General features: G+C 43.9%; 2 protein-coding genes across 3 annotated transcripts; both read right to left on the bottom strand.

Annotated features, from left to right (window-relative positions):
* Positions 1-2,305: 2,305 nt before the first annotated feature.
* Positions 2,306-12,076, bottom strand: SAAL1 (serum amyloid A like 1). The gene is made up of 12 exons (XM_033063600.1): positions 11,899-12,076; positions 11,561-11,674; positions 10,526-10,609; positions 8,809-8,888; positions 8,382-8,441; positions 8,008-8,123; positions 6,740-6,923; positions 6,385-6,467; positions 6,060-6,248; positions 5,083-5,279; positions 4,485-4,577; positions 2,306-3,883 (listed from the first exon to the last, which is right to left on the bottom strand). The coding sequence occupies exons 1-12, from the start codon at positions 12,013-12,015 to the stop codon at positions 3,791-3,793; spliced, it is 1,410 nt and encodes a 469-aa protein (XP_032919491.1). The 5' UTR covers positions 12,016-12,076; the 3' UTR covers positions 2,306-3,790.
* Positions 12,077-12,222: 146 nt separating this feature from the next.
* LOC116997839 (serum amyloid A protein-like) lies at positions 12,223-14,880 on the bottom strand. 2 transcript variants are annotated; one of them, XM_033062968.1, is made up of 4 exons: positions 13,877-14,880; positions 13,419-13,562; positions 12,969-13,107; positions 12,223-12,546 (listed from the first exon to the last, which is right to left on the bottom strand). In XM_033062968.1, the coding sequence occupies exons 1-4, from the start codon at positions 13,917-13,919 to the stop codon at positions 12,405-12,407; spliced, it is 468 nt and encodes a 155-aa protein (XP_032918859.1). In that variant the 5' UTR covers positions 13,920-14,880; the 3' UTR covers positions 12,223-12,404. The 2 variants fall into 2 exon arrangements, with proteins under 2 accessions (XP_032918859.1, XP_032918860.1); XM_033062969.1 differs by having other exon boundaries at positions 13,751-13,945.
* Between the last annotated feature and the right edge of the window lie 1,684 nt (positions 14,881-16,564).

The following is a 16,564-nucleotide window of genomic DNA, read 5'->3' as shown; positions in this document are numbered from 1 at the left end:
ATAGCTGTTGGCAATAACCTGGTTTGTTTTGCCATGCTGGTGATGTCAGGTTCGCTCAGCTCATGCCCTGTCGGCTCTGACTGAGGGGCTTTGCTCACTGCAGGGATGACACATGTGGCTGCCTGGGCCTGCCTTCACATCAAGGGGTCTTGGGAAATTGTATCATATCACAGCAGACTGGTCCTTGCCCCAGGTGTATCAGGTTCTTCCTTTCTCACTGACTTTGGCAGAGCACGTGAATTTCATCATCATCGTCAACAAAGCAAAAAGTAAATGGTGAGCACTGAAAAAGGACATTTGGTTTTGAGGGGGAAATAAAAGGGTACATTTGGGAACTGCTGTGACCAAAAGACTCTGCTCTGGGGAAAAAAAAAAGGCAAATTATTCAGTGAAAAATAGAAGAGAGACTGCTGCTTTTGTAACTCCCAGTAGCAGCCAAAATAAAGGTAGTGAGAAAGAACACAGATTTTCCAAACAAAACCAAAGTAACACCTCCATACCTTTTAATGCAAATAAAATAAACTATTAAGATACTTCATAAAATATTTTTATCTTATTATTTCTTTTGGATTCCACTTAGTTTCAGTGACAGGTGTTTAAAATAGGGCAGTTTCATCCTACAAAGGACTCACCACAGCACTTAGACAAAATATGGACTAAAATAGTAGTGACAGCAAATTAAGCAAGCAGAGTGACAGGGATATGGAGAAGCACAGAAAAGAGCTTTTTAGGTTTCATGGTTTAGCCTACCAGAAAGGACTAATTTGCATCACGAATATTGGGCAAGCATTAGGATATCAGCAACCACCTCCTTGTGCTGCCAAAGGAGCACATAAAGCATTTCAATGCCACTGGTTTTTTTCCCCACATTCCAAATTTCTTTGGTTTTGTGGCGCTTTGTCCCACCAGGAAAGAGTTACAATGTGGGATAAAGATGCCAAATGTGCATTGAGTCAACAGAATGTTAGAATCCTATCTTTGAATGAAATTATTATATGGATCTATTAAGACTAACATAAAATAAGGCCTTCCAGTCTGCTTTCTGCTCCATTTTCTATGACTGTTCTCATGCCACAAGTCACATCCAGCTCCAAGCAGGATTGAGCTCCTGCTGCTTTAGTTCATTGCTTCAGATACCCACTTTTGCTCAGACCAGCGACAAGTACCTCTCATTTCTCCCCAAAGCAGGATGTTCTGGAGTTAATTAGATCTTTGGTCTGGAAGAAAGCTGCTCACCTGCTTGTAAACAGACAGATAACCATTCTGAGTCAACTGGCCTAGAGAGCCCAGGCTTGCCAGTGGGTGTCAAAACATGTCTAGGAGAGTGAATTAAAAAAAAAAAAAAACCAACAAAACTCAAAACCCAACCACCTCCCAAACCCTCCCTGCCCTCCCCAGCCCCACCAAACCCCAAACACATGCTGCTCATGAAGCACAGACCAAGGGAGGTCCCTGCTGGCAGAATGATGAAACACACCTGCACCAGTTCCAAACACATCATTCACCTACTCCCACAAATACTTTCTTCCCTCTCTGAACCCCACAAACATGGCACAGTTACCTTGCATTCACCCTGGCACCAGCCTCTCACTCCCCAAGGCAGCGCCGCACCCACGCACAAGGGGTGGCCTAAGAGGGAATCCCAATCTCCATTTCACAGGGGTTATCAAGGACAAAAATTCCCAGTATACCTGAATTATCATCCTGCTGAAGCAAGGCTGGCTGACCATTCCTACAGCTCCTTCTGTTGCAGATGAGCAGGAGGATGGGACCCACCTGGGCTCCCACACGTCCCACTGACATCAGTCATTTTTTCTGTCGCATGACAGGCACCAGATATCAGTAACACTTAACAGCTCACCAGCCAACACTGGATATTGGTGTATTGAAAAGGAGAAGGAACAAAATTAAACAGATTCTGTCTCAGCTTTTTTTTTCTATATTACATTATATAGCTACTGCAGAATTTCAATGGTGACAAATTTCAGAAGATGCACACCAGAAATAATGGCTCACTATGGTGGAAGACACTTATGATACAGCTGGGGACAAACTAAGCCCAAAAAAAGTTTATGGGATGAGACACATGTTAACTTCCAGACCATAAAAATGACTATGCAAAAAAACAAGAGCTAAAATAAATATCCAGTGAAGGAAAGCATATTTTACAGCAAAGAGACATTATGAAGAGGTTTGATTTTCCTCTTACAACTGATACACTTAAGGGTCACAGATATTTCCAGTGGCTCAGAAAATTTAATTGACACTAGAATGAAGAAAAGCATATAGGTTTTTTTTAAAAAAGAGAAGCTTTATTACAAATCTGTAGGTTTAAGAAAATATCCCAAAACTGTCAAATAGTATGAAAAATGCTGTTATCTGAATCACAGTCACCAGTTTTCTCCAACAAACATAGCATACAAAAATTGATATAAACCATGGCAATTCTTTTTGGTGACACAAGTCAGGTATTTGCAGTTCCAGATTCCCTGCTAACAACTAAGATGCTGCTGGCAGGAGGATGATTGAATTGCACTGGTTTTGAAAACTGGAGGTTGGGATGGAAAGGTTATATATACATATACACATACTGTATTTTACCACATGTCCAGGTAACTCTGGCAACACAACATGGCCCAGCACAACACTGAAGTCTGTGAAACCTGGAGAGCCAGGGAATGTGTGCATGTGACACTAAGTTATTCTCTATGCTCTGGTTCCCATTTGCTTTTATACCTCAAACTTTTATAAAGACCAATTGTTTTCCACTCTCCTTTACAGAAACAGGGAAGTTGATGTACTGCTGTGCTGTCTCTTCAGACTCAGAACCTCTCAGGTGCACTGCACAGGATCTAAAAATGCAATGCAGTTAAAACATCATATAATTAAAGTGGAAGTTTTAGGAGATTATACTCTGAATCTCCTGCAATTTAGTACCCTAAGCTCCCCCATGGAAAGCATGGCATTTCTCATGCCATTCTGAGATAATTCATACAACAAATCAAGAAGGAAAGAACTGATATGTTGCACTCCTAAACTGAAGCACAGACTGCTGTAAAAAAACTAAAAGGGTCTGCAAGTATATCAGGGATTGAATCCATAGCTGCCCTGCCACTCTTAACTGTGGGTAGTTACCTGCAATGGCTGGAAGCTGCAGCACAGACCGTTGGTAACAATATTCTCAAATCCCTTGAACTGCACAGGACTGAGACACCACAGCTCAGAGCTACAGTGAAGATGATGCTTCAGTAGAAGTGTGAAGATTTGAAAGGAGCAGAATGAAATATTTCTGTTACAGCACCTGCTCAAAGTATTGATATGATCTAAAAAAATCCCCAAACAACTCTGTAATTTAACTTGCTTGAGGGGGATTTCTATTGAGCAATCCTCCTTTTGCCAACAGCAACTTGAAAGAAACCAGCACCATGTTAAAGAATTACTCAGTGCATTTCATTCATTTTGCTGCTTCAACTTCAGTTGAAAAGCATAGAATTGAGAGCTATTCAACGAAAACTGCTCTGCAAGAGAGCAATTGGAAATCAACAGTCTCTAATTACCAAAGCAAACAGGATGGAAGATGCAGAAGTGATTTACAGTCATTTCCTTCCCCTTGCAGAACCAGGTTAACCCTAGGTTAATCAGGGCTACCCAGAACATTTCTTAAAAGCCAACTGCCAGTAAAGAGGTTGCCTCATTGTCCTGCATTTACTGAAAACTTGATCTCTGAAATGCTGTAATGAAGCAGTCGAGAACCTTCAATCCAAGGAAGGAAAATATTTCATGTACATTCTTAGGTGTGAACTTTCAGGCTTGGGAAACGTTTTTCTAGATTGTCAGCAAGTGTCTGATCAGCCTCACGCAAGACTTCAAGGAAACTCTCCACCTGGAAATAAAAAACACACACAAGGAGAAAAAAATGCCCAAAACCAATTTCCATGGAACAGAAAATTCTTATACTGCCACAGGGGCTCTTACTACTTCTGTGCTTTCCAAATATGAGCAGTCAGCAAGAGTCACTGCAATGAATACTGGAAAATGCCCCACAGTAGCTACTTTCCTCCTAAATCCCACAATTCCAGTTGGTCTAAATTTTGAAACAGTACCACTTTCCTCAAACCCTTACTTTCTTGTTTAAAAGAAACACAGAAACTCTGCTCATCCAGAGAAAAATTCCCTGTGAAAAAAATTTAGAATAATTCTTCTAGAAAAATATATAGAAAAATATATAGAACAAATTTTCAGCTAGGATAAATTTTCAGGCATCCATTCACATCAGCAGTTTGACCCTGGCATCAGCTGATGATCTCAGCAAAGCTCTAGCTGAAGTGAGGCAGAACAGACAGAGGGGGTTAGACTGTCTGGCACTGGATGGTGTTTCACCTGTGCCTGAGCAATCCTGTCCTGTTTGTATATCAGATTTGGAAAGGTCCTGCCACCCAAGGAGCATTTTTTCAGCTGTGTCACAGACCTTGTCACATACTCACCGAAGCAAAATACAGAGGTAAGAGGTTCTGAAAAGCACAGGAACATGTCTCTTCATTCAGGTGTCCCTGGTGCAATCCTTCTAAGGTATTCTCCTGGAAAATCAGAAATACAACCAGCATGTCATGAACAGTTGTTGAAAGAACAAACTCAAAACTGTACACAACATCTACAGAATGTACTTTGTTCTTAAAATGGGTAAAAGAATCAGAACTTACAGTTCTCAGAGAATACCAGACATAGCTGATACAAAAAGGTGTGAAAGCTCACATATCACAAGTCTCTTAACCTGAATGCTTCCATAATTAAAAAGTCCAGCTGAGAAGGTGAGATTATATATTGATAGTATTGCCTCTTCTTAAATAAACTGACTTTCATTCGAAAGGGCAACATATATGTACAGAATTTATCATTCTTGGCACGCACCTCAGAAAAACCGTGTTCCTCCCATCTCCCACACATGTTGCTACTTCTGGCTGAGTCTCTAATCAATTCCCAGTTAGCAACTGAACTTGCATAGAAAAATGTCCACAGTAATAGTAAATACTTTTTTCTTACCCACCCTGTAGAAATCCCTACTATAATTTTGTTTATTCTTACCTTGGTTAGTTCTTGAAGCATATTGGAAAGTAATTCACAGCAAATATCCTTCAAAATTTTTAAATGGAAATCTTCCTCATTTACATCAGTCCTTCCAGTCTGCTCTTGCTCGGACTCCTTGGAGTTCTCCACAGCTCTCTTTCCACAGCCCTCCATGTATTGTAAAATACGAATCAAGCTCCCAATCAGTGGCATATCTTAATACAAAGTAACAAGAACAGTGAACTTTAACACTGAAAATTCTAGTCCATCCTTTCAAGGTGATACAATTTTGAAATACACCATCAAATTTTACACAAAAGCCAGAGGAATGTATATTCTGACAGTGTTCTGTTTTGTTACTCTAAGACAGTTTTAAAGAAGCAAGTGGAAATGTAGTAGAAAAACCCAATCATTTTTCCTGCAAGTTGAACTGTATCTATAAAAACTATATGCCAGTGTAAGGAGAAGGAAACTGTCTATAGTAGTACCCAGTGAGGGCAGTATGTTAAATTTGCATCCAGACAATCCTATCTGACAAACCAAACTGCACAGCATCTTTCTGCTGCAGGTCACCCTGACTCATATTCTCAAGACAGGCTTTTAATTCCAAAAAACTGAAAAGTAAGATATGATAGAGGGATTTAAGTAAGTGCAGAATCTCCCCCTACTAAAAAAATTAAAAATTACTGCATAAAAATATATGTGCTATATGTTATGTATAAAATAACAATGCAATAATGTATTACTATATTTTAGCAAAAATAATTTCACCCAATGGAGAAGACTGAGCAGAATCTGTAGATTCTGATACTTTAACAGCTCAGAATTTACAGCCCACCCAGTAACTGAACTTTGGGCTACCTGTGATTTTGAGTAACCAGGGAAGAGTCTTACTGTATGCAATGCCACTGAATTGAACCACTTTCCAGACCCACATAAAGCCAAATGTTAATATTAACTTGAAAAAAAAAAAAAGAGAAAAAAGTATGACTTGCTTTTCCTCATCCTGGTGTATTCCTGCTCTGTCTGTGAAGCAAACATAGCAGACAGCACAGACAAAATAGAGGCCAGCACAGTCTTCTGCTCCTGCACGATGATGGGTGGATCATCTGGCTGGCAAAGCTCCTGGCAAACGAGGTCATAAAGCAAACTCCAAGTCTCTTTTCCTCCATCAGGAGCCTGCACTTGAGAAAGAAACAAAGAGAACCCAATAAATTTAATCCAAGTATGTGAATTCCTGTTCTCCCCAATAAATATGTGGTGATCCAGAAGTTACAGCCTCTCTTGCCCCCCTCACACACAGCAATTCCAGGTTCTTACCAATAGCCTGGATACCCTCATCCACCGTGGTCAGGAGCTGCAGGATATGCATATAAACATCCAATCCTTCTGGGTTATCTGATCTACACAGAACAAACATCAAAAAGACAAATTAAGGTGCTGTTTACTGAGCTTATATTCTGTGTTTTGGACACAGAGAAGCCCATCAGCAATCGCTGCCATTCCCTTTGCAAGCAAACACGTTGACTCATTTCAAACCATAAGTCCAGGAAAACATATCCCAGTGATCTGTCAAACTGTGCTGTTCCCACTCAAAGCAAGATGTTTGGGCACAGGCCTTACAAAGTTATAAGGAACCTCCCCAGCCATCAAACCAAAAAGAAATCTCCCATACCGGACTTGCTTGGCTGCTTCAAGTATACAAGGCACAATCTTAAAGTCTGGAAGTTCCTCAGGGGAATCATCAACAGATGGTCCCACAGAGCGACAAGAGCCATTTTTGATCCAGTTCAGCATCAGCTCTTCATCCAGATCAAAGAGCTTGTCCACCACTTCACCCACTTTCACCAGCAAGTCAACTGCGCAAGAGAGAATATTATTTTTATTTCAACAAGACTACAAATGAAGAGCAAAAATTAGCTCACAAAATGGTAGTATATACAAGTATTCAGAGTAAATTCAGGACTGAAATAAATTAATTTTCTTCATGACCCACTACTGGTTACTATGTTTAATCCCTTTATGTGGCATAGACCAGGTAAAGAGTTTGATGCACTGGGATTGTTGGAAAGCCCACTGACACCTCCTACCTTGTCAATGCCACATGTGAAGCAGTAATTTTATTCTGCAAAGAGACTCCATGTTCCTGAAAAGTGCTAACTCCTGCTTCTGAAGTAGAACTTTTCAAGATTTGTTCCAAGATATAGTTTTGTGTTTAACTTCCACTTGCCAATCTGCATTTTACTTAAACAGATCTGTTGCTTCAATTGGATGGAGCAGTATTTCTGAGAATTTGCATTTTAAAAATTGATTTAAAAATTGGAAAAGTTGTATTATTAGGATTCTTTGACAAATGACAACAGCTGAGCTGGATGTTAAACATAAATGCTATTCAAAATATTTCCATTTTTAGGTGGTTGGTGCAGTTTTTGCTAAATTAGTGCTAAGAGAGATTTGTGTAGCACTGTCTGCATACCCAAAGCCTGCATAGTATTCAGCTACCAGAGTAACTGAATCATTCCTCTAGTTCACATTCCACAGATATGCTAGTTTTAAAAATAGAAAACCCATATCTGACTTTAAAAAAATAAATTAAATGAGGTCTTGGTTCCAGGTTCAAAAATCACGTATGTATATCCCTGAATGAGGACTATGTACTTTCTTTTATTGCAGCAAATAACAATTCCTTCAATTAAACATATTTTGATTCCTCCCTAGAGCTTTCTTCTTTCTCTATGAGTGCTTTTCTGCCTGGTTTTATTTATATTTATAACCCTGCAAAGGAAGGGCAAGTTTGTTTTGGTGTTCTTTAAACTCATGATGTTTCCTTTATTTTAAAGAAATTAACCTAACTGAAAACATTTGTCTTTGAAATTGTAAACTTCAGCTCTTATTTTCCTTTTGCAAACACCCACTACCTCCCAGCTTGTTTTGGCAACTCACCATTTGTAGAGCTGGACATGATAAAGCAAACACAGTCGTACACAGAAGGATTTTCTCGGATCCTCTCCACCCAGACATTGGCCACCTCAGGCTGGGAGAGGCAGGTTAACAACAACCTAGGCAAGAATTCCCCATTTAACAAATTAGAAGCCAGTTCATTCCTTTTAGCTGTACATTTGCAAATCCAAAACAATGACAGTGGAAACGAGAATCCACTCACAGCAATTCCACAGTGATTCCACAACAATTCAGAAACAATAAAAGGAAAGGATGAGAGGATAATAAAATAGTGAGCCCACTTGTCAGTTTTCTCCCCAGGCCTCAGAGCATAGCAGAACCACACTAATGATGCACTAATTTCTGAGCTGTCCTACCTGCTTGTTTCCAGAAGAGTTGGGGAGTCTGAATCACACAAACGTTGCAGTAACACTTGGCTTTAAGGAGAAAATGCAGGGGGGGAAATGTTAGTAAAATCCATCTTTATTTTTAAAAAAGGTATAAAAAGGTTGATTGCACAACCATACAAATATGTTCTGAGATTTAAGCCAGCTTTTCCTAACCGTGCATGCACTTCCAGTATCTCAAGACCACCAAACTTAGAAACTAACTTGACTGGCGATTAAAAATCTCCAAAAATAGTGGTCTGTGTCCTTTCTTCCTTTCCTGAGCACTTTCCAGCCAAAAGTTATGAATGAAGATGAGGCTTGGCGGGCAAGCTTAGATCCTCATCTAACATGCATTTCCTGATTGTGAGTCCAGGCAAGCAGTACCTGTTCATGTACAAAGCACACAGACACTTACCCAAGGTTCTCGTCTTTGCTGATGGACATGCAGATGTCCTGGAAACAGGCCATATTCCCTAATATTCCCACACAGATTTCCTGGAAAGTCAAAACACAGTATAATGAGACAACTGCAAGTCCACAATTTCACTTCCAGAGCCATAAGACAAAAGTAAGAGAGGTTCAAAGATGTTTTCCAGTTTGATTTCCAAGCCTGTGTGACCAACTGATTTCATGACAAAGATACAAATTTTCCCACAGATTCCATACAGATTTTTCTGTTCTATCAGGCTAGCCTAAAACACACCCAAGTACTGTGCAGATATTTAGGTGTTAGGGTGTCCCACAAAAGCACATGTATCTTGAAATCAGCTCTGCTTGCCTATTCTTTGTATACTGTTTTGAAGCTAATTTGACAGCCCTGTTATTAAAGCAAAAAGGAGTCCTAAAATATCACTATGTAAATGTGACCCTCACTGATAGCCACTTGCTCACAAAAGAAAGGGATTTTAATACCAGCTTCCAGCAAAGCCCCATTTCTGATTAAAGAGCTCTAAAATAAAATAAAATAAAAAACACACCCCAAAGCAGTGCATCCCATTAGGATATTCATACCAAGATAACCATTAAGAGGACACACACTCGTGTAAAGGGGGCCAGAGAGCTCTGAAATACCTGCAGGTGTCTGGTGCTAAAACAAAGTGAGTCATCAGTTTGCAGCAACTTAGTCAGAAATCAACTCTCTCCACTAAGATTGTTTTCTTAATTATTAACATGCTATTACTTCTGCTAAATTACAGCAGACAACTACTCCAGCAGACACTATTTCATGAAAATAGCTGTGACAGCCAATTTGCACTCACTTGCAAATTTGGGTTGTACTCTCCAAAGACAAAGTATTAAACTTTCAAAGCTCTATTTGTCTCTACTCATCTCCTGGAGTAAAGCATCTGGTAACTTCTGAGAAAGAGGATTTACATCAATACTGAATACCTTTGAAAATCCTGTCTTGAGTCCTGCAGTGCACTGTGTAGCACAAGCTGGAAATCAGCGACATCATAACAAGTGGAAAATTAAAAAAACATTAAAGTATTGGTGTCTTAACAATTCCCAAGACTACTTTTTGTGTTTATGTCTCATTATCTTGTTCTGATTTGATTGGTAATAAATTAATTTCCCCGAGTGGAGTCTGTTTTGTCCATGACAAATCACAGCAACCGGTGAGTGATCTCTCCCTGCCCTTATCTTAACCCATGAGCATTCTGTTGTATTTTTTCTTCCCCTGCCCAGCTGAGGGGGGGAGTGACAGAGTAGCTTTGGTGGGCACCTCTCCTCTAGCCAGAGTCAAACCACCACACTTTTGCAGGTCTGACTAAACAAATTCATGAGCATTTCTGTTCAGTAATCGTGAAACAAATCAAAAGGAAAAAGAGGCCAGACTGCTGGGTTTTGTAACAGGTCTTGTAACTATGTTTGGTAAACTCAGTCCTTCACTGCTGTATCTAGATGAGGATGTGTGAGCAGACATGTACCAGCTTCAGCATCGCCACAATTCTTACTGATTAAACCATGTAAAAAACAGTGAAAAAGCATTTTATATTTGATTTTGTGTTTTCTCATGGTTCCCTTTTTACATTATATGTGCAATGAGATAAGAGATATAAATGTAAATGCAGGTACAGAGCTATCTACTGTTGCTACTAATACAGAACAGCTTTTTGACAGCCCATACTTACAGTGAGGCGAGGGCATTTGGACTTGGCAAAAACTCCCATGAATATATCAGGGGCATTGAACTCCTGAAGAAATAAAGCAACATCCTGTGGACAAAGTGAATGGAGAAGTAAATGGACCTCTGCAATTTCCAAACACAAAATCAAATGTGTTCCCACAGCACAAGGACCGGATCAAAGAGATGACAAACTCACTACAAGAAATTCGTTATCTGCCAACACTTAATACCAATAATCCTTGTTTTTCAGTAAGAGAAGGCCAGCAAGCCACTCTGGTGATTCAGCATGCCAATGATTTGCTGAAGAATGAACCAAAAAGTCACACTAGCAAGAAAATGCAAATTGCTCCCTATCTCAACAGAAACAGACACTCAACCAGAATTCAGTTTTAAGACATGACATTACCATAACATACAAAAAAGAAGCAAGTGAGAAGGGATTGCCATTAGCACCTGACTGGAGCACACAAAAGAGGGAATCTCCTCCTCATTTCACCACATTAAAAAAACAAGATTAGTTCTCTATTCGGGAGTAAAAGACCCATATCCCATGTTCATTTTAAAGATCTGAGCAACAAGTTAGGGAATAAAATAATAATAATGCTTAAATGAATACATATATACATATATATATATAGAGAGAGAGAGAAAATTTATTCCAGCGTTTGATAATGCTGAGAAAAACACCAAGAACCTGTGTTATATTGCCACTGCAAGTCTGCAGCTAAACTTTGAAAGGCTGTTTACCAGAGAAAGGTGTGCTTACCATCAGGATGTATGACAATTCCTAAAGGAAAATAAGCCTGCGTAACCCACATGCTGAAGACACAGGCTGTGAATTCCAGCTGCTGTCCTGCCCCTGCCCTTCCCAGCACAGGCTCCATGCGGAGCCCGTTTGGTGCCGCCCCAGCCCAGCTGTGCCGCCTCACGCTGCCCAAAACACCGGAGAGAGCTGATTCCCTGCCTTCTCCCACTGCCAGCACCGTGCTGGCCGAACACTCGGGGCACACCGCCCCGAGCTGCCGCACAAGGCTCCTACCTCGTCCATGGACATGTCCCACACCTTGCAAATGTCATTCTCCATCTCCTCGTCCAGCTCCGTGCGCGCTCCCTCGGGGCTGGCGGCGGGATCCGGCTCCGCGGGGGCGATGACCTGGGACACAGCGGGGCGGGGGAAACGAGCCGGCTGAACCCCCGGCACCGCCCGGGAGCCGCTGGGTTCCCATCTGTTTTCCCATCGTGTCCCCGGGTTTGTCCCCTGTGGGTCCCCGCTGTGTCCCCGCGTGTCCCCCCCGGCCCCAGGAGCGGTCGGGTCGCACCCACCCGGCGCTGACCGACGCCGGGCCCGCCGCCCGCTCCCTCCCGGCGGCCGCGCACCTCGATAAGGCGGGTGAGGACGCTGAAGAGCCAGTGCTTGCTGTACACCGTGTTCCCCACCGCGTCCCCCTCCTCCTCCTCCGCATCGCTGCACGGCGGCGACGGATTGCGGTCCATGGTGGCCCCACAGCCGTGCGCGGGCAGCGAGGCGGCGGCGCGGCCAGAGCGGCGCCCGCGGCCCCACAGCGCCCCCTGCCCACCGGCGGCCGCTGCCGCGCCGGGATCACAACCGGACCGTGATGGGATCGCGCCGGGATGGTGACAGGATCACAACCAGACCGTGACGGGATCGCGCCGGGATCCGCCCGCCAGGACCTCCCCCCCGCTCCCAGAGCACCCGAGGTCCCAAGGGCGACCCTTTGACAGCCCCCGTGATGCCCCGACACCGCCGCCCCGCAGTCCCGCCCGCCCGGGAGGATGGACGCTCGCAGCGAAGGGAACAGTTCCAAGAGAAATTTCTTTATTCGGCTGTACAAAGGGAGGTGTGACAGGAGCTCGTTACAGCGCTAGTATTTTCTGGGCAGCCCCTTGGGGCGGTAGCGGTTCGGGTCCCCGCCCCTCCGGCCCCACGCGTTCGCCTCTTGGTCCGCCCGGGTGTCCTCGGCGCCTCTGCCGCTCACGCTGCTCTGCCAGTGCTCCCGGGCGTCGCTGTGGGGAGGGAGAAATGCCAACTGAACAGACTGCATCGACAGCCTTGTGTTGGTTCCTTCACTCGTGAAACTCAGTTTCCACAGGGCAGCTCAAGGTGAGATGCAAGCACACGCACTCGGCCTTTGAGAGCCCGCAGTGGAATCCTAGTCTGTTACGTCGGGAAATGAACCAGCAATGAAAGGGAGTTCCTTATGAGAAATGCAGAGAGAGGAATGTGCCTTCTTGAGAGGACAAGAAGAAAGGCACACACTCCCGTGGCACCATTCTATAGAGAGCAGCTGTCCGCATGGGAACTACTTCCCTTCCCCTCTGCCATCCTTCTGATACAAAGCTACGTACAAGTCAAAAAGGACCTCTCTCCACTGGAATGCCTGGATCCCTAATAACTCCCTGTTAACAAGCCAAGCACGCTCCATTACCTGATCACTCTTGCTGCCCAAGCACCCCCAGGTCCTCTCCGGGCAGCATCATAATTCCCACGGGCATGGAAATACTTGTCGGCTCCTTTGTAATTTGCCTCACGCATGTCCCGGTATGCTCTGTACATATCCTTTGCCCCTGAAGAAAGCAGAGAAACGGAGATGATGTGGACTTGAAAGAGTCACAGCAGAAATAGTTCAGTGCCATTTCAGCCAGGAGCTGAAAGGCTCAAGGAGCAGGAACAGAGTGAGGCACTGCTCCACATCAGTCTCTGCACAGGGCTGTGCCCACAGAAAACACCTGTGGGGGCTGATCAAGGCCAGAAACCAGCAGGGTCTCTGAGATGGAGCTGTGGATTTCTCAGCTCTGAGGGCTGCACCACTGACTGCTGTAACCTGTGCTTGGGGAGGAGGTTGCTGAGGGAAGGGCCCCTGGTAACAGCAGCTTACCTCCCACGGCATCCCGGATAAATTGTCCACGTCGGATCATTCCTCGGACAAACGCTGGTCTCTCAGCACTTGCACACAGAACGGTGCAGAGCAACGCGATGCAGATCCAGAGCCTCATGGTTCCTGGCCAAGCCTGACAGGGAGCTGGGAGACAGTGAGAGAGATGAGCAGTTCTGGAGCACCTTTGAGAACCCACCACACCCCCAGCTGTGCCCAGCTGCTGCGCCAGCGCTGAGGGCTTGCCCAGGACCCCCTTCTCCCCCTGCAAGGAGTGGTGCCCTCTGTGCAACCACAAGCTCCACAAAAAAAGCAGGTGCAGATGAGAAACTCACATTTTAGCACTCCCTGCTGCTTCTGTCATGAGTACAAAGAAGCTCCATGTGCTAAAGCATTAGTCCTGCTCCCAAATACCAGCTCAAAACACTGCACACATCTCACAAATTCAGAATGTCACTTACCACTGCAGAACAGCAAAGCCAAAGGAGATGGAGATTGTCTCATGTGCTCTCAGACTTAGAGGGTATTTATAAGCAATTTAAACCCCTCAAAAGAGGAAGCTGGAAAGGATGTCCATGGTTGGGAAATCCCCATCAGCACACCCAACACAGAAATCATTACTGGAAACCTGCCCTTGTCCTTACTGAAAGTTCATAGCTCCTGTTACACAATTTTTTAGAGAGTATATGGCACTTCTTCAGCTGTCCTTGGGACTATTTGCTCCTCATAACAAACAGACTGACAAACTGCCTTGAAGGCTGAAGAGTGTTACTGTTGTCTTAAGGGTGACAGTTATGCTTGGATCTTGAACTGCACAGAGCTCAGAGGGGAAGATGCTTGGCTGTCTGCACATTGAAACACGAGGTCAGGTCTGTGTCTGTGCACAAGGAACGGTGAGCTGGGTTACCAGAAAGGCTGCAGGAACTGCTAAATGAAATTCCTATGTGTGCTGGGATTGCCAGATGAATTCCAGAGTTAGCAAAATGGAAAATGTGAAGCATTGCTTGTAACTCCATTACAAAGCAAACCACATGCACCTACACCCCTGCTGATAATGCTCTAACGTAGCACAAACACACAGACCAGCAAGAGGCTCTGAATGGCTTCATCTTGCCTTGGCTTGCTCTCACAGATCCCTCTCGAGGGACTCCACCCACCCTGCTGCAAACAGCGGCTCCATGGGGATCAGGTGAAAAGTTTTGGACACAGCAGTAAACATTTTACCTAAGGGGAAATCCAGATCCATACAGCCACAATTCTCCTGGATTTTAAATCACTTGGCATGGTTCACTGTTTAAGTACCCACTGTGCCCTCCCAGCTTAAAGCCTGCTAGCTTCCCTTGATTAACAGCTTGACACAACCCTTTCCCTTGCAGAAAACCCCAGGGCTGAGTGCAGCTACACTGGAGAGTGAGCGTGCAGGAGGTGTCCCCATTGTGTGGCCTTGCAAATGATTTAGCAAGTCTAGGAGAGCACCTTACGTTCCCCTCAGGAGAGTTAAGGGTGGCTGCCCCTCTCACGACTCTGCCAGTGTAAACAATTTGCTCCTGGAGCTGCAGGGGAGAGGCATGAGTTGAAAGAGGTGCAGTAAAGCTAATGAAGTGTAAACAGTAACTTCTTCGGGTGTTACTGGACTTCAGTAAAAAAAATTAGCTTAAGGGAAGAGGAGACATTTTCCATAGACAGGCCTGGAGCAGCAGGACAGTCTGTAGTGTGATTTATCTCAGAATGGAACAATTTGCAACAAGAATCTAAACCCTAACCCAATCAACTAGGAAACCTTGCAAAAAGCAGGGAGCACAGATTTTTGTCCCCTGGCCCCCCTGAACCTGATGCTTCACAGTGTAAGAACTCAGCTACTGCAGGGACTGGAATGCTGTGTTGTACTGCAACTCTGTTCACATCCTGATGACATCCTTGCAGTACATGGCAGCTTAAGTTCCTTTGCTGCTGGCTGCAAGTAGCCTTGTCTGTCACCTTTTTGGTTCTTTAAAAACAAGGAAAATGACTCCTGTAAGTTGGGGTACAGGCATGTGGCACTTTGCCCAGGGACTTAGAACAAAGCTTTGCCTTCAAATCTGACCTAAGGAACTTTTCCCCTACAAGAGCTCACACACTCTGGAGCATAGAGGATGTTTTGAGTCTTACACTGTTTCACATTCCAACAAACCAACATTTCTGCAAAACATGAGGACCTAGCAAGAAAGCAGGTGCTAGAGGGATTCTTTAGATCTCAGAGTGCATCCCTTAGTGTCCAATAAGGACAGCAGCAGTGACAACAGTGCTGAAGCTCCCCATGGAATTGAGACGAAGCCATAGCTGGGGGCTCCAGCAGAGAATAGCCCAAGCCCTGCCTTCCAGTATCCCCTTGCCCTGCACTCCAGGTCACGACCCTTGGCTCACAGAAATGAGCTGCAGCCAACACTGCTGCTTTCGCAACAGAGAGGAAAATCTGCCTCTGAATGTGGAGGAGGGTTTGAACACAGTATTTCTTCTTGGCCTAGCAATAAACAGTGGTAGCACGTGCACACTGGGAAACACAGGACATTGAGAAGGGCCTGGAGAGTATTTCTTGGTTTGCACATGCTGATGCAATTAAGATTAAAAGCAACCCCATACTGGCTGCCCTGTAACTGTAAATATCTATGAATGCAAGCACAAACATTCCACAATTTTGCAATCTAAGAAAATCAGACTAAGAAAGGGGATGAGGTGAATTCCCAGCTTGGGCACAACAGTATTTGAGTTATTTCTTAATCTGGGAAAGAACAGTATCTCATTTAAGTATAGGTGTGCAATAATTCATTTCAGGAGTTTTGCCAAGTATGGAATATATACTACCAGTGATCTCGGGCTTACAGACATGGAAAATGACTGGAAACTCGTCTCCTTTCAAGAAGGAGATTGAAAATGCAGGTATTGATCTGAAGTAAAATTGCTTTACCCATAGGTGTCTAATAGCGAAGTAACATATGAGACATTTTTCTTTGAAAAAAAAAGTTTCTATTTAATGCTGCTCCAGGCTAAGCCCCCTTTATTCATCTCTGCTTTTCAAGGGTCTCTCCCCACCACCAGTCACCCACAAAAACCAAAGTTCTGCAACTAAGGCAGTTTCTGTTGCAGTAATTTCTGAACAGAAGACCCTCTCA

The sequence above is a fragment of the Catharus ustulatus genome, chromosome 6 (genome assembly GCF_009819885.2).
Source record: "Catharus ustulatus isolate bCatUst1 chromosome 6, bCatUst1.pri.v2, whole genome shotgun sequence".
In the NCBI taxonomy this organism is placed as follows: Eukaryota; Metazoa; Chordata; class Aves; order Passeriformes; family Turdidae; genus Catharus; species Catharus ustulatus.
Note: the sequence above shows the minus strand (reverse complement) of the source record. Positions and strands in the feature narration are given on the sequence as shown.